Source organism: Podarcis filfolensis (genome assembly GCF_964270895.1).
Source record: "Podarcis filfolensis genome assembly, chromosome: 1".
NCBI lineage: Eukaryota > Metazoa > Chordata > Lepidosauria > Squamata > Lacertidae > Podarcis > Podarcis filfolensis.
The window spans coordinates 11352135-11379216 of record NC_139604.1 but is presented as its reverse complement, the minus strand read 5'-3'; the positions used below and the strand labels follow the sequence as shown (position 1 = coordinate 11379216).

The window sequence follows — 27082 nt, the reverse complement described above, 5'->3', positions numbered from 1 at the left end:
GGAAATCAGCCCTGAGTGCTCACTGGAAGGACAGATCCTGAAGCTGAGGCTCCAATACTTTGGCTACCTCGTGAGAAGAGAAGACTCCCTGGAAAAGACCCTGATGTTGGGAAATATGGAGGGCACAAGGAGAAGGGGACGACAGAGGACGAGACGATTGGACAGTGTTCTTGAAGCTACTAGCTTGAGTTTGACTAAACTGCGGGAGGCAGTGGAAGACAGGAGTGCCTGGTGTGCTCTGGTCCATAGGGTCACGAAGAGTCGGACACGACTAAACGACTAAACAACAACATGGTGCAGTTACACTTGGAATACTGTGGACCAGGGGTCAGCAAACTTTTCCAGCAGGGTCCACTGTCCATCAGACCTTGTTGGGGGCCGGACTATATTTTGAAAAAAATAATGAACGAATTCCTGTGCCCCACAAATAACCCAGAGGTGCATTTTAAATAAAAGGGCACATTCTACATCTGTAAAAACACGCTGATTCCAGGAGCGTCCGCAGGCCGGATTTAGAAGGCGATTGGGTCGGATCCGGCCCCCGTGCCTTAGTTTGCCTACCCATGCTGTGGACAGTTTGAGTCACCTGACCTCAAAAAGGATATTGTATTTCTCCCTCTCTCATAACCCTAGAACTCGGGGACTTCCAATGAAGATGGACATTGATAGATTCAGGACAGACAAAATAAAGCATTTCTTCACACCGCACATTCTTTTTATCAGCAGAATTCTTTTCGCAGGGTGTTAGAATGCAATCCTAATCATCTACAGTACATGGGCTTGTTGAGAGAGGGGAGAAACTTTTTTAAAAATAAAAAATAAAAATTAACTATTGGATATATCCTTTCTCTAAAATGGTTGTCCATAGAATAGCTTGTCCTATACTCTCCATCTCTGCTTGCCTTTCGTTTAGAACTAGAAGCTGCCCATATACGGTACTTTCCTGGTTCATAGAACTAGATAGTTCTTTTTGCCTTGCTTCAATTTTTCTAGTTCTATATTAAAGTTGAAAACATTAATTGTTGAACCAGGGACTAGTTTGCAATTTTTTCTATTTATCCTACAGTTTCAAAATTCAGTCTTTCTATCTCGCAAACCTTTGTCTTGCTCAGGGAACACTAGAGAAAAGATACAACTGGCTGCCAATATGGATGGAGGCATGGTTCTTTAAGCGATTCATGAAATAATGAGTCAGGACTGAACAACAAGATGCCTCTTGCAATGAGTGAAGACATTTGTTATCTGTGGAGTCAACAGTTCCTGGTGCTCAGTAGAGATTACCTAGAATCTGACATCTCCCACACGGTGGAATGTGGCCAGATCATTCAATGTATTAATCTTATTAGCTAAACTGGATTTAGGTCTGAATAAGAAGATACCCCCACATTCATTGGCACCCTCAAATAGGGATGGGAGGGAGAGAGTCTAGTTTGGTTCACATTTTAATGGAATCTTCCTTAGTCAAACATCACAAAACAATACGGAAACCGAAATGCAACTGCTTTTGGAATTGAAACTTCCCTGAATGTTGCAATGTAGTTCTCCAGCCAAAAATGTGCAATAGCATGCAAATAGGCATTATATTTGGGGAAACGGTTTGCAAAAATGTATATTTTTGCAAAACTGCATACAAGTATATGTACATTAGGATAAATGTGGATTCAAATGCTGAATTTTCATGAAGACGGTTATTTTAGGGAGGGGGCGTTAACTGCAAACTGATGAGGAAATTGGTGAAGATTGGAAAAAATGAAAAACCAAGAGAAAGCAAAATTGGCAGATGCATCCATCCCTATGTTCAGATCCCCTTTGTTGGCATTTCCACAAGACAGCCTGCACACTTTATGTTCCCAACTCACTTCCAAATCTATCACTAGATTTCTGGAAATAAAATGCTACTTTGTTGTTGTTGTTTTTAAAAATCTTAATCAAATTATTTTAATATGCTCTGGCATTTATACAACAGCGCCTTATGTTGAATGAAACCAAGTTGGCTTATACACCAACTGAGAGGAGCTCTCACAAGCACAGATCTTTCCAAATCCTGCTCCCAGGGAACATTTCTAACTGGGAGACACCTAGAACTAAATATGATGCTCTGAATCTAGATTAGTTTACTCAAGATTTAATCCAACTGAAACCAATGGAACCATGAGACTAACTTAAGCCCTACTGGGCTTTAATAGAGCGAAAGTACAACTAACTTACAGGACAATCCTAGTCATGTCAACTCAAAAGTAAGTCCCACTGGTTTTCAATTGGTCTTATTATCAGGTAAATGTGCATAGGGACAAAGCCTTAGTCTGGACCTTTTCTTCATGCAAAACATGCACTCTTTCGATGAGCAACGACAAGTCGCACTGTGCTAGTAGAAAACCTTATGCCAAAAGGACCATGACATAGTGCTACTTTGGATATAACCTGGAGTCATTTTAAGAACATAAGATTAGCCAGCTGGTTCAGTCCAATGGCCCATCTAGTCCAGCCTAAGGAAAGCTTGTAAACAGGACATGAACACAACAGCAATCCCCAGCAACTGGAATAAATTCTGTCTCACAGAAAGGACAAATCTACTTTTGGCTGTCCCCTGAAGCCAAAGAAAAACCAAAGAACTCCACAGACTATAAAATGCTTACAACCAATCTTATTAAATTTTATTTGACGAAGGATTGCTTTAATCTCTTAATGTAATGAAATGCTCCTCTTCTTTATGATTGTCATACATCAGCATTTTCCTGCCATCATGTTAATATTCAATATACTTTTCCTGTTAGATGTAAGCAGAAGTTTCAGACCTAGATTCTCTAGAGAAGGAAATGTGTCACTTTTGTACTTACCTTTAACACAGTGATATCCCATGCAAAACTCTCAATGGCTTTGCTGAGCTTCCTTCCTTTCAAGCCTTCCTTTGTTCCCAGGTCATGAAGCTCTTCATGCAGTTCCATCCCTAACAATATATTTGGCACATGAACAAAGAGCAAGACATGAGGGAAATGCAGTTACATATTTAAACAACAACAACCCACATTTATGGGCTCACTGTGCCCCATGAGGATTTATATACACAGTATATGTACACCATCCTCCTCATGCCATCCAGATGTTTGGAGCTACAACTCTCATCAGACCCAGTCAGCAAAGTTGGTCAAAGTTCAGGGAAGATGTAATCCAAGACATTTTCCCCAGGCTGCGTGTCGAAACAGGGATGGTTATGCAGTCCTATGCATATTTACTCAGAAGCAATTTCCACTGCATTCAATGGAGCTCTTACCAGAGGAAGCATGCAGCCTTGCATATTAGAGAAATATATACCGTATTTTTTGCTCTATAAGACTCACTTTTTCCCTCCTAAAAAGTAAGGGGAAACGTGTGTGCGTCTTATGGAGCGAATGCAGGCTGCACAGCTATCACAGAAGCCAGAACAGCAAGAGGGATTGCTGCTTTCACTGCGCAGCGATCCCTCTTGCTGTTCTGGTTTCTGAGATTCAGAATATATTTTTTCCTGTTTTCCTTTTCCAAAAACTAGGTGTGTCTTTTGGTCTGGTGCATCTTATAGAGCGAAAAATAAAGTAATTCATTATAGCAACAAAGCATCCATGAATCATACTGTTTCCACATGGTCAATGAAGGTAAAAAGGTAAAGAACCCCTGGACGGTTAAGTCCAGCCAAAGGTGACTATGGGTTGTGGCACTCATCTCGCTTTCAGGCCAAGGGAGCCAGAGTTTGTCCACAGACAGCTTTCCAGGTCATGTAGCCAGCATGACTAAACCGCTTCTGACACAACGGGACACCGTGACAGAAACCAGACCGCACGGAAACGCCTTTTACCTTCCCGCCGCAGTGGTACCTATTTATCTACTTGCACCGGTGTGCTTTTGAACTGCTAGGTAGGCAGGAGCTGGGACCAAGCAACTGGAGCTCACCCCATTGTGTGGATTCGAACCACCAACCTTCTGATCAGCAAGCCAAGAGGCTCAGTGGTTTAGACCACGGCGCCACCCACATCCCACATGGTCAAAGAGGTAGCAATGGAATAGTGGCAAAAACAACAAACAAACATAACCACGACAGGCATTGTTTCTCCAAGCCTCTTCTCAACTCCTCCTGAGAATATTCCAAAGGGAATTTGAGGAAGGATATCCCGGAGATGCTTACTGTCAACCATGAGCAGTAGCTTAACATTTAGTTCTGCTTCATAGTCACTAAAGCATGCACCTCAAAGCAGTACCTGGGCCACTACCACATGGAAGAGGCAGGCTCCTTGGGGCAATTTAGGTGAGCACAGTGGGCGAAACCACACTCCCATACAAATGATTATTGCAACAGGGGGCTGCCTTTGAAGATGGCTCGGAAACTGCAGCTGGTGCAGAATTCAGTGGCCAGGATGCTTGCCGGGGCAAGATGGTTTGAGCATATAACACCAATCCATGACTGACTGCACTGGATGCCAGTTAGTTTCCGGATCCAATTCAAAGTGCTGGTTTTGACCTATAAAGCTTTAAATGGCTCAGGACATCAATACCTCAAGCACTGCCTCTCCCCATATGAACCAACCCAGACTCTGCAAAAATCATCTGAGACCCTTCTTCATGTTCTCATTCCACAAGAGGTGTGGAGGGTGGCAATACAAAAAAGGGGTCTTTTCTGCAGTGGCCCCCTGTTTGTGCCTCTTCCCAGGGAGGCTCGCCTGGTATCATCATTATATATCTTTAGGCACCAGGCAAAAAACTTTCTCTAAAACCAAGCTTTTGGCCTTTATCTGTGGCCTTTTAGAAGTGGGTGGGAAGTGTTTAATGTATCTCCCCCTTGGTTTTAATGTACCTATGTGGAGTTTTTTGTCTGCCTGTCTGCCACTTTGGGTTGCCTTGGGCAAGATAAAGCGACTAACAAATTTATTAAGTAAATAAATAATCCAGCCGAGGGAATTATGGCCGCTCATCAGTTCATATGTTAAGTTCCTCATAAGAGGGCTGCACCTGTTGGACCACTCTGTATGAAGAAATTGGTCTCAGTCCAATGTGTACTCCTATAGACCCTCTGTTTGTTACCGTATTTTTCTGTGTATAAGACGAGCTGGAGATTGTCAGCGGCTATTAGGCGTGTTATTGGTGGCCGTGGCAAGGTCTGGTGTTGATTGGATGTCGCTGCAGCAATTGGGCTGGTGATTGGTGGCTTCTGCTGTCGAGGGGACAGACGATAGGTGGTTCTTGTGACGCGTGCAAGTGTCAGAATAGGTCAGATGGGTGAGCGATTTTCTGCAATCCCCCCCTCCAAAGCTCAACAACTCTGGGCAATCTCCCCCCTCCCATTTTCTTAATTTGGAGTCCCCAAAAAACAGGCATCTTATACAAGGGAGCGTGTTATACACGGAAAAATATGGTATTTCTTCTGCCATAAGATGAGCCATGTTGGATCAGACCAAAGGCCCACCTAGTCCAGCACTCTGCTCTCACAGAACAGCACCCTCCCCACCTGAGATGCCCTGCAACTGGTAGGCAAAGGTATGCTGCCATGGGAACGCTCCAGGTAGGGAATATGAGCATCTGTGAATAGGGCAACCAACTCTGGCTTGCATCCATAGGCACATGCAGTGTACAGTGGTACCTCAGGTTAAGTACTTAATTCGTTCCGGAGGTCCGTTCTTAACCTGAAACTGTTCTTAACCTGAAGCACCACTTTAGCTAATGGGGCCTCCCGATGCTGCCGCACCACCGGTGCACGATTTCTGTTCTTATCCTGAAGCAAAGCTCTTAACCTGAAGCACTATTTCTGGGTTAGCGGAGTGTGTAACCTGAAGCGTATGTAACCTGAAGCGTATGTAACCCGAGGTATCACTGTATCTGGTAAAACAGAACACACTGGTGAAAAGGCACCAGAATTATCATGATGAAGATGTATAGCTCCAATTAGCTGTGCTGCTGGCAATTCCCTTGTGCACAGTAATGTGATTGTTCTTCTCAGAGAAAGAAATGTTTATTTGTTTGTATGTTTTTGTACAAGTAGAGGACCTTGGACCTAGCTGCAAAGAATTAAATGCAGATAGGCTGTAGCAAAATAACACAATTACCTTAATTCGGCTGCGTCAGTGGAAAAAATATTGAATGCAGTTAAACCAATTCAAGCCTTAGTTATATGGGCTTCATCTCATTCAGTTGCTTTAGTAATATTAATCCAGTTACTAAATGGAATAAGCTCTGTTTAAACAAGGTTTTAACGAAGTAAGCAAGACTGTTACTGAGGTTTGTGCTGCTTTAACTAGATTAATTCTAAAATCAATTTAATTAAGCTGATGATACTTTCTAATTGAGGTAATCTCTAAAACAGATGACATGTGCGCACACACTCACAGAAGGAGTAAGGCTTTGGATCATCTAGATACAATAGGCAGAACAAATCATTCACCACTTTGGTTTGACAGTTGGCTCCCTACCCCCAAGTGAGAATCTTTGTTGTCAGATTCAAAAGCAGAGCTAAGAGATGCTCACAGAAAAAATTACTTAGCCCGCTTGGCTCATACTGCAGTAACACCATGGTTTGCTGTATTTAAATACCAACATGGTTTCGAAAAATTATTTAACCAGTCCATGCTAAGGAAAACTCCTCCTGTCCTTAAGACTTCAGCAAATGCCTTCTGCAGTTGTAGAGGGAAGGTACTTTAGTCCCGCCCTGGGACCTTCAAGTGAAGAGTGGTCTATAAACATTTCAAATGAATGAATGAATGAATGAATGAATGAATGAATAGTATTGCTTGTGACCTAAGGCATTGGCTGTGAGGCTGAGGGATTAGAGCAGGCACCCCCAAACTCGGCCCTCCAGCTGTTTTGGGACTACAGCTCCCATCATCCCTAGCTAACAGGACCCCTGGTCAAGGATGATGGGAATTGTAGCCCCAAAACAGCTGGTGGGCCGAGTTTGGGGATGCCTGGATTAGAGAGAAATCCACAGAACCCTTTGGATTTTCCTCTATAACTCAGAACGCATGAAGTGAATGTGTACTACACTAGCTGTTAAACACCAATCAGACTGTTATCCCACCCACCAAATTTATTATTCATTTATGAATCACCTTTAACACATGTCTCAAGGCGATTTTCAGTCATAACATAAAAACGGAGAAAATTGTTTCAAAAACAATGCAAACATACACACACAAAAAGAAAAACCTGAAAAGAGGTTTAGAAACAATGAAAATAAACACATTTTCTTCCAGCTGGAAAAATATCCAATTAAATTGGTTTTATTCTTATGATGCTCATATGTTTGAAATTTATGGATCACACAGCCGACCTTGTTCTATTTATTCTTCTTACAATCAATGATTTTGACAATGAAACTTTAAACGAATTTAATAAGGCGCTGTGATATGGATAATGATGCTTTAAGGCATGCTCTCTAGGATATGATACTTTGAGATTATAAGATGTTCTGTGGGCTACTATATATTATTGTGCACATGTTTCATCTTGGACTGCTGTTATTCTTGAAAACAACCATCAATACAAACTTCCCCAAGACAGATAATATAACCTACATTGTCTTGTGCTCTGCTTTGCTCCAGGGGCTTTGAGTCTGGAGCAAGAAGATAAACTTGTATGGGAGATGTAGGTTATGAGCTGCCCTGGGAAAGTTTGCACTGATGGCCATATTACGGCAGGGGTGGGGAACTGAATCCCGACAAAGAGCTGGATCCAGAACTGGCCCACCATGCGCAAGTGGAGCTTGTGCTTATGAAAAACTGCAGGCTGTTCATCTCAGCGTAATCGCAAGTCACCCCCTTCCAGAAAGAATATCATACGTCAAATATCACACGTCAGGATGTATGGAGTTTACTGGAAGTAATTTTGATGCTTTCTTTTTTAATGTAAATTTGCCCAGAACTTGTGGCATTAGTTAAAAGCCTTGCTTTGTAAGCCCTCCCATTTGTAGACAAAGTGACAGCCACCATAACCATTTACCAATCCTAGGATGCCTGTCTGACAAAAGCAATCCCGCACCCTGCCCACTTATTTTATGACTGTATTTTCTGCCATCATAAAAAGCTGTACCTTTCCGGACAATTAGTTCAATGCAAGGATAGTGGATCAAACAGCCGTGGTTAAATGCTCCCGTCTCATTGATTTCAGTGAAAGAGACCTTAGTGCATGCTTGTAGGGAGGGCGGGGGCTTAAACTGCACAGCTTAAGTAGCTGCTTTTACACACTCGGATACTATTTCAGAGGTTTTTCCTCCTGTACAACACAGTAGTACTTGGGGCACTGCTGTTCTCCCGGCTTCGGAGAGCAGCCCATCACTGGCACTTCCCAGAGCGAGAAGGGGAGTGGGGAGGTGTGGATTGCTCAGAGCTGTCCAGTTGGGCAATGCCAAGAGTATCAGATTGGCTCGGCCATGCCGTGCCAGCACAGTCCTGAGCTCTCCATGCCTTGGCAATTCCCCTCTGCTAAATTCCAGTGATGTGACGTGTTCTGAAACAAGGAGAACAGTGCTGGTCCCCCACTACACCACCACATGGGTCTCTAATGTTACCACAGGAGCCCTGGGGGTATGGGAGCACTCATGCCACCTTTCATGATGTGAAAAAACCTGCCCTGCCATTTTCCGAACGTTCCTTTTTAAACTCCTTTGGCATTTAATTTATTAAATCCTCTGCGTCCCCTCTCATTATTACAGACCATATCTGACCTGTTCAATGAGAGACGGGGCAGTGCTATGAATGGACAATCCCATGGGTATTCTGGTTGGTCACTGTGAGAAGATGATGTTGAACTAGCTCCCCAGTAACAGCCTCCCCTATTATTATTATTATTATTATTATTATTATTATTAGAATTTATATGGGCACGGGTGGCGCTGTGGGTTAAACTGCAGACCCCAGGGCTTGCCGATCAGAAGGTCAGCAGTTTGAATCCCTGCAACGGGGTGAGCTCCTGCTGCTCGGTCCCTGCTCCTGCCAACCTAGCAGTTCGAAAGCACGAAGTGCAAGTAGATAGGACCGCTCCGGCGGGAAGGTAAACGGCGTTTCCATGCACTGCTCTGGTTCGCCAGAAGCGGCTTAGTCATGCTGGCCACATGACCCGGAAGCTGTACACCAGCTCCCTCGGCCAGTAAAGCGAGATGAGCGCCGCAACCCCAGAGTCGGTCACGACTGGACCTAATGGTCAGGGGTCCCTTTACCTTTACCACACTGTACCTGGAGGTCTCAGAGCGGTTCACAGAAAAGATCAACATAAAAACAACAATATATATATAATCAAAATAAAAACAACAACCCAATAATACCCCCCCAAAAAAGAGCAGCATTTTAAAAGGGTATAGGATGTCAATTGGATCAACCAAAGGCCTGGTTAAAAAGGAACGTTTTTCCTGGCACCTAAAGGTGTATAATGAAGGTGCCAGGCAAACTTCCCTGGGGAGAGCATTCCGCAGACGGGGAGCCACTGCAGAGAAGGCCCATTCTCGTGTTACCACCCTCCGAACCTCTCGAGGAGGAGGCACACGAAGAAGGGCCTCGGAAGATGATCTGAGGGTCCAGGTAGGTTCATATGGAAAGAGGTGGTCCTTGAGGTATTGCGGTCCTGAGCCGTTTAAGGCTTCATAGGTCAAAACCAGCACTTTGAATTGGATCCCGAAACTAATTGATAGCCAGTGCAGCTGGACCCTAATCTTTGGACTACAACTCCCACCAGTCCCCATCAGCACAACTCTGCTCCCACCTCCTGCAGCAAGGAGGGATACTGTATCCTTAATGGGCAAGAGCTAGAATGGAAAAATATTTGGGATGATTATTGCCAAGGAAGTCTCTTGAGTATATTTAAAACTGAAAGAAGGTTACCTGCTTTCTGGCACTGAACTATCTTGTCGTAAACAGCATCTGACGTTTCTATAAGGAATCTGCTTTCTTGAATCATCTGTCAGGGAAAATAAAACAAGAAAAGTTGCTCTTACCAGCTTTGCCTCTCAGGCCAGAATCCCTATGTCGAAAAGCCCTTATTCATTCACTCCTCTAAAACGCTCCCCATTTTGTAACAGAAAAAATGATAAGGGAGATTCAATGAACAGTTTATGTCAATTAGGCATTATCTTGACAGACAGGGGGAAATGCAAGATACAATGTCAGGAGGAAATGAAGGCAGGAGACAGACAATTACAAGCTTCAGGACATCAATGCCTCGGGTACTTCCAAATGAGCAAAGCTGTCTCTCCAGTTGCAATCATGCACATACTTAACTTTGGAGTTGTTTCACTGAAATCAGCAGGACTTCCACGTGAACCTCCATGGTATTCAGCAATCAACTGTGTCTTATCTCATTCATGATGCTGCCAAATGTTACATCCAACTGTTAGGTGACGCATTTGTGAGCATCAAGTGTAAGGTAAGAGTCTAGGGCGCACCATTTCCCATTCCCACAAAATGGATGAGGAATAAGGGGAGAGCCGACATGATGCTGTTTCCACCCAGCTCTCATTTAAAAGCAGGGACAACTGTGACTTTTATCACTGAGAAGAACGGGAGTGCAGAGCCTCCAAAAAATTAATCATAGGTAAAGAAAAAAGAAAAAAAACAAACAAACCAAGCTTCACGGTACTTCATGGGGGAGGGGGAGTCATGCTACACTTTGTCTCCTTTTTAAATAATGCTGAATGGAAGCACTCGTACTGAGTTTGCACAGTGGGGGGGAGCACAGGATCTCAAATAACTGTGAATACTAAAAAACAAAACAAAAGTAACCCTTAAAGAATGTTTATTAAATTATGCAGTTATTGGGAGGGAGAGTGGACAATGCACACCTTTAAACATCTAAAAGGCATCCCCAATTCTTGCTTAGTGACATTTCATGCAAACACAATCCAGCAGACATCAAAGTAAAAGCAATGTGCGTTGTGTGAAGTTTTATAACCAAAACCCCAACACTTTCATAATGAGGAACTTTTACCCAGAGCAGACCTACTGAAAGGTTTTTCTGTGGCACCCAAAAGTTGACTACATATCTCTCTGTGTGTAGCTGATAGATATAGATATAGATATAGATATAGATATAGATATAGATATAGATATAGATATAGATATAGATATAGATATAGATATAGATATAGATATAGATATATACATCGCCAAAGAGTTGATGCTTTTGAATTATGGTACTGGAGGAGACTCTTAAGAGTCCCATGGACTGCAAGAAGATCAAACCTATCCATTCTGAAGGAAATCAGCCCTGAGTGCTCACTGGAAGGACAGATCCTGAAGCTGAGACTCCAATACTTTGGCCACCTCATGAGAAGAGAAGATTCCCTGGAAAAGACCCTGATGCTGGGAAAGATGGAGGGCACAAGGAGAAGGGGACGACAGAGGACAAGATGGTGGGACAGTGTTCTCGAAGCTACCAGCATGAGTTTGACCAAACTGCGGGAGGCAGTGGAAGACAGGAGTGCCTGGCGTGCTCTGGTTCATGGGGTCACGAAGAATCGGACACAACTAAACGACTAAACAACAACATACATTTATATATACATATAGACACTCTCTCTCTCTCTCTCTCTCTCTCTCTCTCTCTCTCTCTCTCTCTTACAGGGTGGCCTTCAATGTCACACTAATTTGATGGTTACATCACTGCAAGCATTTCTGCTTGCCAGACAAAACAATCTCCCTAGTACAGGGAGCAGGAGAGGGGGGAAGCCCCATTAGGCTATCTTTCACTAGTGCACTGTGTTAGTTGAATCCGGCCCATATTTTTATTTATTGATAACTCCCACATACCCCCTTGATGTGATTCTGTGGTGTCGAAAGGTTTTTGTGACCCCCCCCCCTCACCAATAATTTGTCCCTCTAAAAAATGCCATACCCAACTTTCACACTTTGGCCCCCAAAAAGGTGGCCCTCACTCCAAAAAAGATTTGCCGCACCTGCACTAGACCGTTTAATCCAATGGTCTGTGGGCAAGACTGTATATGGGATTATTAAATAAAAACAAAGATCAGTTTACAGTTCAAGCATTTTGACTTAAGGTGACTTGTATATCCAGGTCGAAAGGCGGCACGGCAGCCATCAGTGGTGGGGCATATAGTTGTCAAGAGAAAGAAAAATGAGAATCAGACAAACGCTCTTTGTCTGTTTATATGGGATAAAGCCAATAAAGCAGGCAGTTAATTGTTAGAAAGATAATTGCTAAGGGTCTCTGAGCAACTGCATCTGCTTTGTGTGAAATATCAGAGCATTTCGTGCACCACTGAACACGCACTGCCACGTAGACAAATTTCCTTCAAAAATGTATTCACATGACTACAAATACACACAAATCTCAATCACTCAGAAAGTCTATTATAATGTATTTAATGAGAAATTACACACACACACACACACACACACACACTTGCAGTCCAATCCAATATGAATTTTGCTCAGAAACAAAACCAATTTCTGTTGGTGTGGTTTACTTTCAAGCAAATACATCATTAGGCTACAGTTCTCTACATGATATTTGCAAGTCAGTCGACCCCACTGAACAATATAGGGCTAACTTCTGACTAAACCTGCACTGAATCAAGCTGCAAGATCCATGGGTCACTGATTTTAAAGGACACCTATTAAAAGATTTACACCCTAACCCAGGTATCAACACCATCATTTCCATATTCAGGTACACGTCTCTTAAATTCAGGAATCAGGATTATTGGGTTGTTCTTGTTTTTATTTTGATTATGTATTTTCTGTTTTTATATTGTGATTTTATCCTGTGAACCACCCTGAGATCTGTGGGTATAGGATGGTATACAAATAATAATAATAATAATAATAATAATAATAATAATAATAATTTATTATTTGTACCCCGCCCATCTGGCTGGGTTTCCCCAGCCACTCCGGGCGGCTTCCAACAAAGATTAAAAATACATTAAAAACTTCCCTAAACAGGACTGCCTTAAGATGTCTTCTGAATGTCAGGTAGTTGTTTATCTCTTTGACATCTGATGGGAGGGCATTTCACAGGGCGGGTGCCACTACCGAGAAGGCCCTCTGCCTGGTTCCCTGTAGCTTTGCTTCTCGCAGTGAGGGAACCGCCAGAAGGCCCTCGGACCTGGACCTCAGTAATAATACCCACTAAAATCCTACCATATACTGGCTCAAGTTCCTAAGCCTAAGAACTACATAGCTAACCTCAAGAACCAGTGTGAGCCAGTGGCAAGTTGGGGGCTCCGCAAAACTGTTTGGCTGAGGTGAGGGCAGCCATGCGCTCCTCAGCCAAGCAGTTTAAAGAAAAGGAGGGAGGAACAAGCTGTATCGGAGCCTGGCTGATGCAGCTAGATTCTCACTCTGTGCTGGCATGAGGGGCAGACTGCGATAGTTTCACTCAGCGGTATATCGCTGGTGAAACTGCCGCAGCTCTGAGTCCTTCTGTCTCCAGCAGCCGGCTGCAGGAGCTGCAGGGAATCAGGAGCGGTAATGGTTTCACTAGCGATATACCACTGAGTGAAACCACCATCACGGTCTGCCCTTTATACCGGTCCTGGGCAATATATCAATATATCGCCCAGGCCTACTCCCCAGGGAGAGTCGCCTGTCACCACCATTGAATATATTTTTTAGAATCAGGCAAAAACATTTCTTTTCTACTAGGCCTTTCCCTTTTAATTATCCGTGGCCTCCTTCAGTGAGTGGGACCTTTTAGTCCTGCCTTTTGAAAAGATGAATGCATTTTAGATTTTCCTCTTTTTTATTATTATTATCCTGGTTAAATTTATGTTTAATTGATTTATTGTTGTAAGTCACTTTGAGTTTGTTTTGTTAAAAAAGTGATTAATAAGTTTAATTAATTAATTAATTATGATACCTTCGCATATCTCCCTATCACACATCTATTGCCCCATTTGTGTACTAACATGGTCATCTGATGCTTCTAGCAACTGGGGGGGGGGGGAATACTTATTTCCAAGTGGAAAACATTAAATCCATTTTGTATCCTATAATAGATACCAATACAGACCAGTGGTTGTCAAGAGGCTCCTCTATCCTATTTGGGAAAGGTAGAAGATGCTACACAGAGAAAGGCATTGATCTTCTTAACAGGCTTGGTGCTGATGTTTATTTTTATATAAACTCAATATCATCCTCATCCTCATCATTAGCAGTGGCAAAGTTTTTATCGGTGGTTGCAAGAACCAATGATCCCTATATTCTGAACAAAATGCTTGTTTAACCTGGAGGTAGGCTGTATGAATTGTGTATTGCTTTGTAACGATTTGTTGGGTCTCTGGACTGTAATAAAGATTGATGATGATGATGATATAAACTCAATATAAACAAACAAACAAATAAAGTTGAGTTTGGGGAAATACAAGTCATAAGCCAATATGAAAGTCTATGAGAAACAGAGTTGGCTCATGTTATTTCCAATATAAACCAGATAACAACAACCAAAAAAACCACACCATACCAGGTCGTATGCCGCTAGAACCTTCTTCTGCACATCTGTCAATGTCCCCAAAGGTTCTAGGTAGGGGAAGTTGTCTTTCATGCAGAGGGCCACTGAGGGAACATTGTCGCTGTTCATAAGGCGTGAGGACAAGGTCAAAATGCATTGCTTCAGATTGGTAATTGGTGGGAGTCCACAAAGCTCTTTAAGAGACACAATTGCATTCTGTTGAGGAAAATAAAAGCATCAGTTTATACTTACGGCAGGGAATCATTCCAATTTATTTTATAGAGCTAACTGTAACTGTAATGAGGAACACTGGACTCTTTAGAACAGCGATGGCCAACCTTTTTGGCCTGAGGATTACACTAAAGGTTCACCACCTATCTGAGGACCGTATGCTAGTGGTGGGTGTGTCAGAAACGGATTTAGAGCAGCACAACTGGTTCTCCCACACAGGCACCTAATCTAATGCCTCCGACCCAAAATTTAGTAACCACTTGCTTTGAGAAGGAGGCATTAGGGCTCTGACAGGGTCCTAGAGTCCACCCATCTCTTTCCCAAAGCCTAGTTAGTGCTTGCCCAGTTTTGGGAAGGGCACAAGGAGGGCTCAAGGAACGTGCCAGAGCCTCATGCCTTCTTCCCAAAAACCAGCACCTCACTCACCCAGTTTTGGGAAGGTGGCACAAGGGCCGGGGGGGGGGGCATCAAATTTTGTACATCACAGCAGCTTCATAAACTTCCCATGGAAGTGTATTTCTGTAAATACATGAAGTGGTCCTTAGAGACAGGGCCGATGCCAGGTTTCAGGGGACCTGCTATGGTGTCCTAGTGAGCCCCCCCCCCTTCACTGCTAAGTGGGGCAGCAACATGCTACCCAGCTTGCCAAAGGAATGCCAGGTGAGAAGCTGCCATCTTAATTTCCCCAAGAAACCTCTCAGTCCGACATCAGAGCCCCAGAAGCATTCCAGGGAAATGAAAATCACAGCTACTGCAACTTAATCACTTGGTGCTTCTCTTTTGAATGCTGGAAACTTTTTAAAAAGGAAGCCACAAGCAGGAGCTGAGGGCCCTCTGAGAACCATGGGCTCCACCATTTCTGTAAACTTATCAGATGCTGATTTCAAGCCTGCTTAGGGATCTCGAGAAGATTTCAAGGCTTAATTTTCTTCAAGAACATGCAATAGACTGAGCTCTATTTTTATCAGCATTCAAGTTTGCTTTTTTTCTTAATGAACTGTCTCCTAAAATGTGTGCTCATATGCATGAGCCTTAAAATATTTCTCTTGTGTTTCCTTTTAAGACAAAAATAGAAAGGTATCTGCTTGATTTTCTTGAAATACTCAAAACTAGAGTCAGGGTGTATTTAACGTCTCACTGAATAGTAATGTGTGCCCGGTATTTTTAACCTATATTTTCAGGCTATAGTTAAAGGCAGAAGACTTGTCAGCATTCAATAAAGGGCACAAGCTTCCATCGTGGCACAGCTGCATCCTCTGACTGACACATTGCATAAGGAGTCAGTTTACAAGTCATACCAGGAGACTACAGGCACAACCAAAAACCAATTTTCCGTTTTAAGCAGGCATTAAGGAAACCTGGGGGACTCAGGTCGCGCTGTGGTCTAAACCACTGAGCCTCTTGGGCTTGCCGATCAGAAGGTTGGCAGTTCAAATCCCCGCAACAGGGTGAGCTTCCGTTGCTCGGTCCCAGCTCCTGCCACCCTAGCAGTTCGAAAGCATGTCAAAGTGCAAGTAGATAAATAGGTACTGCTCTGGCAGGAAGGTAAATGGCGTTTCCATGCGCTGCTCTGGTTTTGGTGTTCCGTTGCGCCAGAAGCAGCTTAGTCATGCTGGCCACATGACCCAGAAAACTGTCTGCGGACAAATGACGGCTCCCTCGGCCTGCAAAGCGAGATGAGCGCCGCAACCCCAGAGTCGTCTGCGACTGGACTTAACTGTCAGGGGTCCTTTACCTTTTAAGGAAACCTGGGATATATACACCTTGGTATGCTAGCACCCAAGAAGCCTATAGGAGAAGCCATTTATTTCCTTCAGGAAACTCTTCCAGAAAGCTGGACATTATATATGCCCTATCTGTTCCTTTTCATGCACTGAGAAAGACAGCTCCGAAAAAACACTGAGGAAAAGAGGTGCAACTCCCTCCCAGATCTAGCTCACCCCTACTGGGCATGGAGCCACAACACAAGCTTCCTGGAAGTGGGGTTGCTTCCACTTGCCAGGAGAGAAAGAGGTGAGTTTCTCCAGCACTGCATCCACCTTGCCTCTTAATCCCTCCCCCATAAGCAGCAGCACCCCACTCCCAGGAAGCAAGGGAATGAACAAACCAATCAAACGTTCAACATTACAGCAGTGGACTCCCTCCCAAGTACAAGGGAACTGAAGGATGCTGTGTGATGCAGTATGAGCCTTTTAGAAACCTAATTTAAATTATTATCCATTACACATGTGTTTAGTCACCGCCTAAACCTCTTCGGCTGCCACAAACCATTTTGTTGCTTATCAAGTTCAGCAGTAGCAGATTTGGAGAGAGTACAAAATTCCATTACAGACACTGCGTTGCTCCAAAGGCCACCTGAATCCCATCAATCCCAAATTATACAAATTGGCACTGAACCTGCATTCTGCTACATACCATTGTAATCCAAGTAGGACAGAAAATGAATGGAACATCTGTGTGTATGAAAGTAATTATAGTCTATAAAAGTGAAAGAGCAACTCTCCATCATTTGGCTATACTAACATTTCTCGTTTTGAGTAGGGCTTTTTTCTCTCTTTTTCTGTACAAGCATATTTACAAACCAGTTCCCAACAGGAATTCACAAAAACACGGCTTTTAGATATAATTAAATCAGCTGCTCTCTCCATCTTCTGACAGACGGCAAAGGGTGTTGTCATCTAAATGCATATTGCAACCTCATTCATTTTTGTGCTAAATGTAATTTGTCTTTAAGGTGTTTCAATAAGATCTGTATTTTCTCACCACTTGCTTATACATTATGGTAAGGATAAAACTGCTTGCATGAACTGTAGACATGTACTTTCACTTGATTAAAAAACATGTTGAAAAGAAGGATGCAGCGGCCGGGGGGGGGGGGCACACCAAGTTTTATAGAACAAATGAATTAATCTTTTATGGGGAACTTTAAACCCTTTGTAGGACCTGCATCAATATACTTTATTTTTCCTGGTGGAAAATTTTAATTTATTGAAGACCATTCCTATTAACAGAAGAAAGTAGACTACCAGTCCTGTAATATTTCATGAAACAGACATTTAAACTCTGACTTCTAACTTCTTTCAGTGCCAAATCCGGTGCACACAAGAATGCTGTTCTTAGTGTGCAGGGACTACAATGGATTTTAGCATGTTTTTGGTACTGGGCTGCGTCATCAAGTCTGTGTAATACAGAGATATACATACAAAAATACACTGAGAGTATGCGGTCATGTATTAATTACTGCATACACATATGTATTTGTTTGCAATTGCATCTGGTTTCTTCAGTCCTTCTTCGGGGGGGGGGGCAACAGCGAAGAGAAGGTCATAGGAATCTGGCATTTATGTGTACAGATGCACAGCCTGAGTCACAGCTGATGACAGTATGTGCAGTGGGGGCAGGCATGCAATCTGACTGCCTTGCCACCTCCAGAAGATCCCTCTTGAAGCAACCTTCCTCAATCTGCTATCCTACAGATGTTTCAGCTACAACTCCCTTCAACCTCAACAAGCATGGCCAACAATCAGGGATGGTGGGAGCTGTAGTAGACCAAAAGGCTGTTGAAGAGAAATCCAGAAGAACAAGGATAGCATGGTGGAAGTTGGGAACTTCAGGTTACAAGGGATGCAGAGGACATCCTAACATAAGGTTCAGCTCATTGACACTTGAGAGGTAGGGTCTTGGGGACTGTTCATTCAACAACACCGAAAGAATACAATTTAAGTGAGCTACAACATTATTTACTAATGGGGTGTTGCATCATTTGCGATAAGATCCCCCCGTTATGAAAATATCATTAGCAGTTATTTTGACTTAAATAGTTGGTTAAATCAAGTTCTAAAACAAATGAAAAGAATGAAGTGGTACGTTTCATTACCTGCATATTTTCCCGCATGTCAGTTGCCTCTCTTAATGGATGTATCGCTGGTTTGAAGATGTCATCTACAATCTTAAGACTTGTGTTCCGCAGCATGGTATAGTCTCTTGTTTTCATCCCTATTCTTGCGGTCAGGCTGCGTTTATGGGCCTTCCCTCCACCGCTTCGGTTAGTTATTGCAATGTGCACAAAAAGCGTAACATGCTCCATAAGGTCTCCAACAAAGGAGCGTAAAGGTATGTGCCGATAGCCTGGCTGTATACATTCTAGGGGGATAGCGCATTGGCCTATGAACTCATCTCCAATGTAATCATCATCCAGCACAACAAAACGGATCATTGCAAGCTCTGGTAGGTTTATCTCAAACTCAAAGCTCTCGTCAAAAATGGGGTTATCACTGTTTTGCTGAACGGTTTTAGTTCTCTGTTCTGTACAGTCTGCAGGAATGCCATGGACTTCTAGGAACACATAAGGATCTATGACATCCCCCTTGGCGCAGGCTCCTTTTGGCTTGGGAAAGTTCTGCCCACTGATGATTTTGACATGCAGAACTTGAGGAGAGGCCCCTGGAACTATGCCCTTTGTATTCGCACTGAAATACGAAACTTCTTCTCGCATAACAGAAGGTCGAAGAACATAACCGCATCCTCCGTTTTGTAGAAACCAACCGGTATGTAAATCCATCATCGGCCCTGGCGTTTGATAATTCATGGCCACTATCTGGCAACCACAGTTCCAAAAATCCTGCGGATTTAAGTTACTGGAATCTATTCTCATGGCACTAGGGTATATTCGAGACAGAAATTTCTTATTGTAATTTACAAAGTTCTCCGGACACTCATTTGCAATTCTGCTAGCATCTGCTTCGCTAAAGGAACAGATTTCCCAGTAATTCTGACTTTTCATTGAGTGCTCAAAATCTTTGAATCTGACAGCTCTGCATACAGATACCAGGTCAGACAGCTCCTTGCATAACCAAGTCATCTTGGGCGTCTCCACAGACACTTCAGACATTCTTCGAGATATTTCAGCTTCTTCATCTTCATCACTGACTTCTCCCTCTAATAAATCCTCACCATCAGGCAGTTTCTTCCCTTTGATGATAATCTTCATTTTCAGTTTCTCTGGAGATGGAAGGTAGGCTTCTGACTGCGGTGGCATATCAGTATAGAGCCTGTTTTTAAAAATCTTCTTCATCTGTTCAACCATAACCTTCTGCTGCTGTATGGAGCAGTAGTTTCCCAAGCAAAGAATAAGAGGGTACTGTGATGAAACAAAGGCAAATTTGTTGATCACCTCAATGACACATTGAAAAGATAGAGGTGACGTCATGCTGTTACGATTGCAGATGATGGGCTCCTTATCTGGACCATCACACACATCCAGTTCGATACATCGACAGCTCATCTTCAGTGCCCTGACATAGCCATTAATATCAGCTGGCCCTCGCACCTGGTCTTCTATTAGGTAAGTATTGTGAGATGAATTGATATAGTAATGTGATAAAGGCTGGGTCATATCTTGGACAACATTTTTATGTGCAGGGTCAAAAATATCACATTCCGGGGACAGCAAATACTGAGTAAATCCATCAATTGCCAGAAAACCCTGCAACCGCCCTTCCTCCGAAAATTCATACCTTTGAATAATATCAAGACACATTTCTTCAGTTGCTTGTGCCACCCCTTGCTCAGCTTCTAAAAAAAGCATGAGGTCATTGACATCTAAGTATTCTTTGTTTTTAGATATTTGCACCAGCAAAAAATAAACTTCGGGTCTAGTGCAAAGCTCAATGTATGCTTCACAAAATTCCTCTTTTGTTACACGGGTCGTTAGCTTCTCTTTGCTTCTCTGGATTTCCTTAAATTTTAACCTGATCTTTGACTCCTTTAAGGCAGGGTTCAGCCGCTTTATTAATTCTACAGCTGTGTCTTCCAACATGATCCCATTACCATCGACATCTGCGGCTTCAAACACAGACTTTAGCCATGCAAAACGTGGAGTGTCCTGGCTACCTTCTATCAAATCCAGGCACTGTTTGGCACGGGAAACCAGGTACCTCAAACCTGACACCCAAATGTTGGTCACGTCTGCTGAATTGGCAACGAGATCCAGTGACTCATAATTCTCCCCATGAATTATAGAGAAGGCACAGTCTTCGGAAATTTGATCTGCTAGCCCATTGTTTCTGAATGTTTCTGTGTTTTTCCCTAACCGGACCTCTTTCACAGCGGAAATTTCGAGTTTGGCCTTGTCAGGATCTTTCTTAGATGGTTCCCAGCGAAGCGCTTGTGAGTCAGTGTCCAGGGTAAAAAAACGATTATAAATACGGGAGTTTGGCCGGACTTTCTTCAGTTCACAACCAGCCTGCATGAAGCTGATGCAGTCGTTGGCGCTGCTTATTTTCTTTTCCGATGGCATGCTGCTGAAGGACACTGTTTTCTTGCGTCCACATTTTTGATTTGCAGGATCCTGCAACACAATTTAAAAAACAAAACACAATTAATGCCCTTCAGATCAAATGGTAGGTAGAGAAATGACATGTTAAGTATAATGGTCATTACCACACTCAACAAGTGACTGACTAAATAACATTCATCCATTAAACTGCACATGGGCTGGTATAAACTATTTTGCAAGAGGTGAATGACAAGATGATCCTTTACCCCTCAACAGAAGCTAATACAGGATTGCCATACGTCCGGATTTTCCTGAATACAACTGGAATACTGCAGTCAGCAGCAGTGCCTGGGCAGAAATTGGGAAAATGTCCGGTAAAATCCAGGTGTATGACAACCCATGTTGGCAGTGCCATTTTTGCCGCATTTCCATAAAAATAGCTCAAAAACGGCATTTTTACCCAAAAAGCTCAACAACTTTGGGCAAAACTAAAAGAAGCTCAACAACTTTGGCAGAAAAAAGAAAAGCTCAACAACTTTTCTGTCCAGATTCACTGTTTGAAATATGGCAACCCTAGTCTGGCACATGCTCCTACTTCAACACTGGCCATTGGACAGTGTTCTTCACCACACTTGAGGGCAGAGAACTGGTATGAGGGATGTGTGCAGAACACACACAGCCCAGTGCTTTTAACACCTTGATATTACTCTCCCTACACTCTTCACATTTTCTGCCTCAAGCAGCTACCTCACTCTGCCCCACAGGAGGGCCGGCTGTGGCATGGCTGCCATCAAGTACATAAAAAACAAAGAGTCTTGGGGCAATTTAAACACTAACAGATTTTTTTGTAGCATAACTATCAGCACAACAGCAATCAAAGGGGCAGAGTTAAATAAAGGTGATCAAGACAAAAACCAATATTATCAAACCACTTTAATTCTGCTCTGCATCCTGAAGGATGAACAAAAGAAAACCACAAAATTATAACCCCTGTCTAAAAAGCTGGTTCACATTTGTTACATGACATATATATATATATATATATATATATATATATTCTCATTTCTGTGGCCCAGCCACAATCCATTCTACACAAAAGTTTGTCCATACTAGTGCTTTTTTCGGGGTGGGGGGGATGCAGGGGGATGCATACCCCTAAACATTTTGTGAATCTTTGTACTTTTGTTCATTTATTGTATTTATTTGTCCTGATTTGAAGTATAAAATGGTGATTTTCTTGAGTCAAAATGAGAGTACTCCTAAACATTTTTTTAGAGAAAAAAGCACTGGTCCATACCACTGCTGACCTACAACTCTAATCTCCATCGACATGCAAAGCACTTTATTTTTTTAAGTTACAAGGATTTTTAAATAGAAGTGGAATCAAAGCAATTCTACTGAACTAACCAACAATAAGAGAAAGTAAGAGTAAAGAGAGTCCAGTTGTCATTTCAAAATCCAGTAATGTTAGTGTCAATGACCCACAACAAATTCCCCCTTGAATTCCCCCCATTAAATAGGACTTCTATGTAGGCACTGGGTAGCATATAAGTCTATTGTGAAAGGCAAGTCCCGGCTTTAGAACTCATCTATTAACAGTCTCTGAGTAACAGAGTTTTGAGAATGCTCAGCAGATATGGAACCTTTAGAGGTAGTAGTTTGCCTGAAGATGTTGCTGGACTCCCAACTCCCATCAACCGCAGCACATGGCCAATGGTCAGAGAGGATAGGGGCTGCAGCTCCAAAACACCTGGAGGCTTACAATCTTGCTCCCCCAATGTAAAATCTCCCCACTTTCAAATGGTTTAACCAGAAAATAAACACCTGAGAAATGTTAAAGCATTGTGAGAATCCACTGACTTTGACACAGGAGTTTCACTATGTGTCAACAAGGCCTCAGGCAGAACGGTACAGGCAGATTAGAGAAGGAAAGAGAGAACCAGTCAGTGTGAGTAAAATGAATGCGTAGAAGTACACACAGGGCTTGAAGACCTAAGTATGAATGAGACAGAAAGAGCAGAGGCAAACAGGAAGAGATCCAAGGGGCAAAGCAACGGTGTGCTCAAACTCCAGGTCTTCTCACTCCACTCATCGGTTCCCTTACGCGCATCCTGAGCCCATATACTCATTCCTGTTTCCCAACCCCTCCATTTCTGTCTTGCCTCTTTCTCCAGCGATATGCCTTCGGCAGGAAGAGTCAGGAATTGTGACGGTGTGTTTCCGAACGTGGAAGGAACGGTCAAAAATTGTGACGACGTGCCTCCATACTGGGCAGCAGAACCAGCCAAAGATTGTGTCGCTGAGCCTCCAGGTGGGGTAGGAGTGGCAACGGGCTGTGGCAGTGAGTCCTGAGACTGGGTATGAGAAGTCACAGACTGTGAGGATGTGCCTCCAGATGAGGCAGGAACAGCCACAGACTGCGTCGATGAGTAGATGCAAGCAGCTACAGACTGTGAGGACGAGCCTCCAGATGGGGGAAGAACAGCTACAGACAGGGATGATGTGGCTCCAGACAGGGTAGTAGCAGCTATAGACTGTGATGATGTGCCTTCAGGTGGGGTAGGAGCAGCCACAGACTGCGACGATGAGTCCCCGGATGGGGTAGGAGAGTCCACAGACTGTGATGATGAGCTGCTAGAATGGATACAAGCAGTCAACGCTTTCAGAGGACTCAACATTTAAGCACCTTGCTGTTGTGTTCCCTGGCAACCTGGGTGGGCAAAATGGCGTATCTGCCTTGCCTTCCCATTGGTCAGAACTTAAGGCCAGCCAATCAAGCACAAAAAGAACACTCAGTACCCAGCCAGAAGCTGATAGAATTCATGACTGCAGCTTTAATGCAGCTAGGTAATTTATTTAAAGGGACGCGGGTGGCGCTGTGGGTTAAACCACAGAGCCTAGGACTTGCTGATCAGAAGGTCGGCGGTTTGAATCCCTGCAACGGGGTGAGCTCCCGGTGCTCGATCCCTGCTCCTGCCAACCTAGCAGTTCGAAAGCACGTCAAAGTGCAAGTAGATAAATAGGTACCACTCCGGCGGGAAGGTAAACGGCGTTTCCGTGCGCTGCTCTGGTTCTCCAGAAGCGGCTTAGTCATGCTGGCCACATGACTGTACGCTGTACGCCGGCTCCCTCGGCCAATAAAGCGAGATGAGTGCTGCAACCCCAGAGTCGGCCATGACTGGACCTAATGGTCAGGGGTCCCTTTACCTTTACCTTTACCTAATTTGTTTAAATATTTGTAACCCACACTTCAGCACCTTGCGGGCACCCCTCAAGATAATTTTCAAAACCCAGTTATCTAAACAGAGGGCCAAACCGAAAACTAGAATTGGATTTTATCCTAGACTGTACATTCTAGTGGAAAGAATTCTGACTTAGTAGATTCTGAGATGAAACTAGATAAATGTTTAAAATGCAGAGAATGCCCTGCCCTGCCCACTTTGGCTACAATTGAGGAAAGGAGCACTATTTGGAATCAGAGAACAGACATCATAATCCTCCACCCTTTCATTTGTAATTTGAGCACTGAATTAGAGGAAATTAGGAGACTGTGAATGAATGGATGTGAATGTGAAAGGATCTTCCTTTTAAAATACATGGAACTGGTGTATAATGGCTTCACTAACCCATACCAGACAGAACTTTTGCAGCTGAATTCTGAATTAATTGGCGTTTCCAAATCATCTTTACAGGCAGTCCCATGTAAAATTCATTACAGTAGCCCAATCATATTGTAGCTAGAAGGAAGTCCTGGTCTCAAGACCTTTTCTAATGTGACAAATGCTGTATTTGTTTCAACACACCTCATCTTCTTTTCAGCTCACAATCAAGTCCAATGGTAATCATGAAGACATTCTTAAAAAGTGTGTCCATATGTCCTACTCTACAGAGGACAGCCATCTATTTGGAGAGCCTTCCAGTCCAAGTCCTAAAGCGGAAACAGGGAAGGGAAAACAGGGGCCTTGAAGTTGCCTATTAACAGTTAGCAACCGGAACTGTGCTAACTATGCAGGCACCTGTTAACAGTGCAGGCACCTGGTTACAGTTTCCTTCACTATGGTGAGATGTATTGTATTTCTATTTAATTTTTAGCAATTATTTCCATATGCAAATTTTATGCAAGCCTGTGCTCTCCTTTGTCCTTCTATTGGTGATGAATGTAATACAGGAACAAAAAAAATAAACAACTTTACTGTGAAAATAGTTGGCATGATTCTCTATTTTTGGACCAAAACATCTATTTAAAATATCAAATATTGGATAAAGGCATAACAATTTGGGAGTTTTAATTAAAAAAAAAAAATTCTGTCCTAGCTACTTGAGCAAATCAAAACCTTAAGCTTGCTCTTTCACACCCTTTATTTGTAAATATTGGTATCTCCCTTGGATAGTGAAATATTAGAATGATCTGTAGTACATTCAGGACAAAATTGTAGGCTTCAAGTACCACTTAAACCTCCACACCTGGTGGGAAGGGGGCAAGGGGAGGTGAAGGAGGGGAGGAGATAATGTGTTTGGCTATATGCCAAAATGACAGAACTAAAAATATCACTACAAAATAAAAAGTAAAAAAATCCCAAACCACACTTTACTTTGCATTCCCTCTTTTCTGCTCATTCTCTCCACATGCAGTCAGCATTCTGTGGCGACTGAGCATGCCCAGTTCTCATTAGGCTTGAGCGTGGGTGATGACATTTTGGGAACATAAGCAACAGCACTCACAGCTGAACATCGTAAATAATGGGAATGAAGCGGTGCCCACCGAGAAGACTCTTCAATACTGCTCTGCATCTACGCTCTTAGGAAACAAACAACAACATTCGTTTCTATTATTCTAGATCAGGCAAGGGGAACTTTTGGCCCTCCAGATGCAGCTGTACTACAATTCCCATCACCCCTGGTCACTGGCCGTGCTTGCTGGGCTGGTGAGAGTTTAGTACAGCAACATCTGGAGCACCAAAAGTTCCTCTAAATTATGAGGCCAATGTCATTATGTTCTATTTTCACCCTCCCATGTATTTGTGATTTGAGGACCCGATCCCCGCTTGGGGAATGAAGACACGTGGACACAGTATATTAGGTTAATGGGCAAGAAAAGGCAACAACTTTATTGATTACAGCATGTGAGAAGGTATTGGCTTAGGCATTGGACCACAGCAAATTTGACTCCATCCACTCGGAGAGGGGTGAGTCTGATGAGGGGTTAACCACCAGTAGGGGGAGCCTGTTGATGCCAGTACAACTATAAGCTCTCCCCTGATGTCACCGAGGGTCGTGCCATGGCCCCCCGCTGCACAGGGCATTGGACAGGATCCACGACTGCTGGATTCCTTTAACGGAATACCCATAAGTGAAGGGGTAGGCGATGGCCACACCTTGCCCTTCCATACACCAACAACACATTCCAATGCCTAACCACCAAATACCAAGAAACTTGTGACGATTGCTACGAGGTAGGCAAAGAAAACCAAGAGGCCGGTGCCAGTTTGCCAATTGGAAAAAATTCCTACCAGGCCATCTGGGCAACCAGGGCGACCAACCATGGGTCCACAGCAAGGTCGAGCAAGAAGCTACGCCCTAAAGGGAGTGGTGGGTGGGTGACTCGTGGAAAATCTGAAGCGCAATGGTGGGGAGAGCTGGCGCGGCCGCATTTGAGCGGCTAAACCATGCCCTCCGCAGTGGCACCCAATTGGGTGCCCAACTGGGAGGCGTGGCGCGCCAGCGATGATGAGAGGGCAGGGGGCAAAATGCCCCCTGCGTGACGCGGGAATCGTCTCCCGCTCATAATCCCTCCCCTCCGGAAGGAGGAGAGGCTTTCTCAACACAATGTTATACGTTGTGTAGATGAACTCTGATATAAGGTGCCATCCACAGCTCACACAGTTGCCCGAGAGGGAAGTAAAGAAGAGGCAGAGTCACCAAGCAGTCTGGAAAAAGCAAAACAAACCAAAAACAGACTTCTAAGTTTCCAATACTTAAAAAGGTCTCCTGCTACAGTATCAATGGATATTTTTACAGCAAGATAATTTGCTTCACCCATCAATCTGTTACAGCTCAATGACAATTAGGATTAAAATAAGGAGAAAGCCAATTAAACCAGTACATTAGGTCAACCCTACCATTATGCCTACAGCTCAGAGACACATTTTATTTGTTCCA

General features: G+C 43.4%; 2 protein-coding genes across 4 annotated transcripts in view; both read right to left on the bottom strand.

Moving 5' to 3' along the window:
* Positions 1-27082, bottom strand: part of COQ10B (coenzyme Q10B) — a 376006-nt gene that overhangs the window by 47042 nt on the left and 301882 nt on the right. The gene's annotated exons all lie outside the window — the stretch shown is intronic.
* PLCL1 (phospholipase C like 1 (inactive)) overlaps positions 1-27082 on the bottom strand; it is a 185870-nt gene that overhangs the window by 21967 nt on the left and 136821 nt on the right. Inside the window, exons 1-5 of one of the 3 annotated variants that reach the window (XM_083626702.1) lie at positions 23086-23647; positions 18524-20995; positions 14428-14631; positions 9831-9906; positions 2838-2947 (exon numbers count right to left, since the gene is read on the bottom strand). In XM_083626702.1, the coding sequence (XP_083482828.1) occupies positions 2838-2947; positions 9831-9906; positions 14428-14631; positions 18524-20995; positions 23086-23601 (3378 nt within the window). In that variant the 5' untranslated portion in view covers positions 23602-23647. Of the gene's footprint in view, positions 1-2837; positions 2948-9830; positions 9907-13702; positions 14091-14284; positions 14632-18523; positions 20996-23085; positions 23648-27082 lie in introns of those variants that run through there. The other 2 variants (XM_083626703.1, XR_014551352.1) reach the window with 2 other exon arrangements.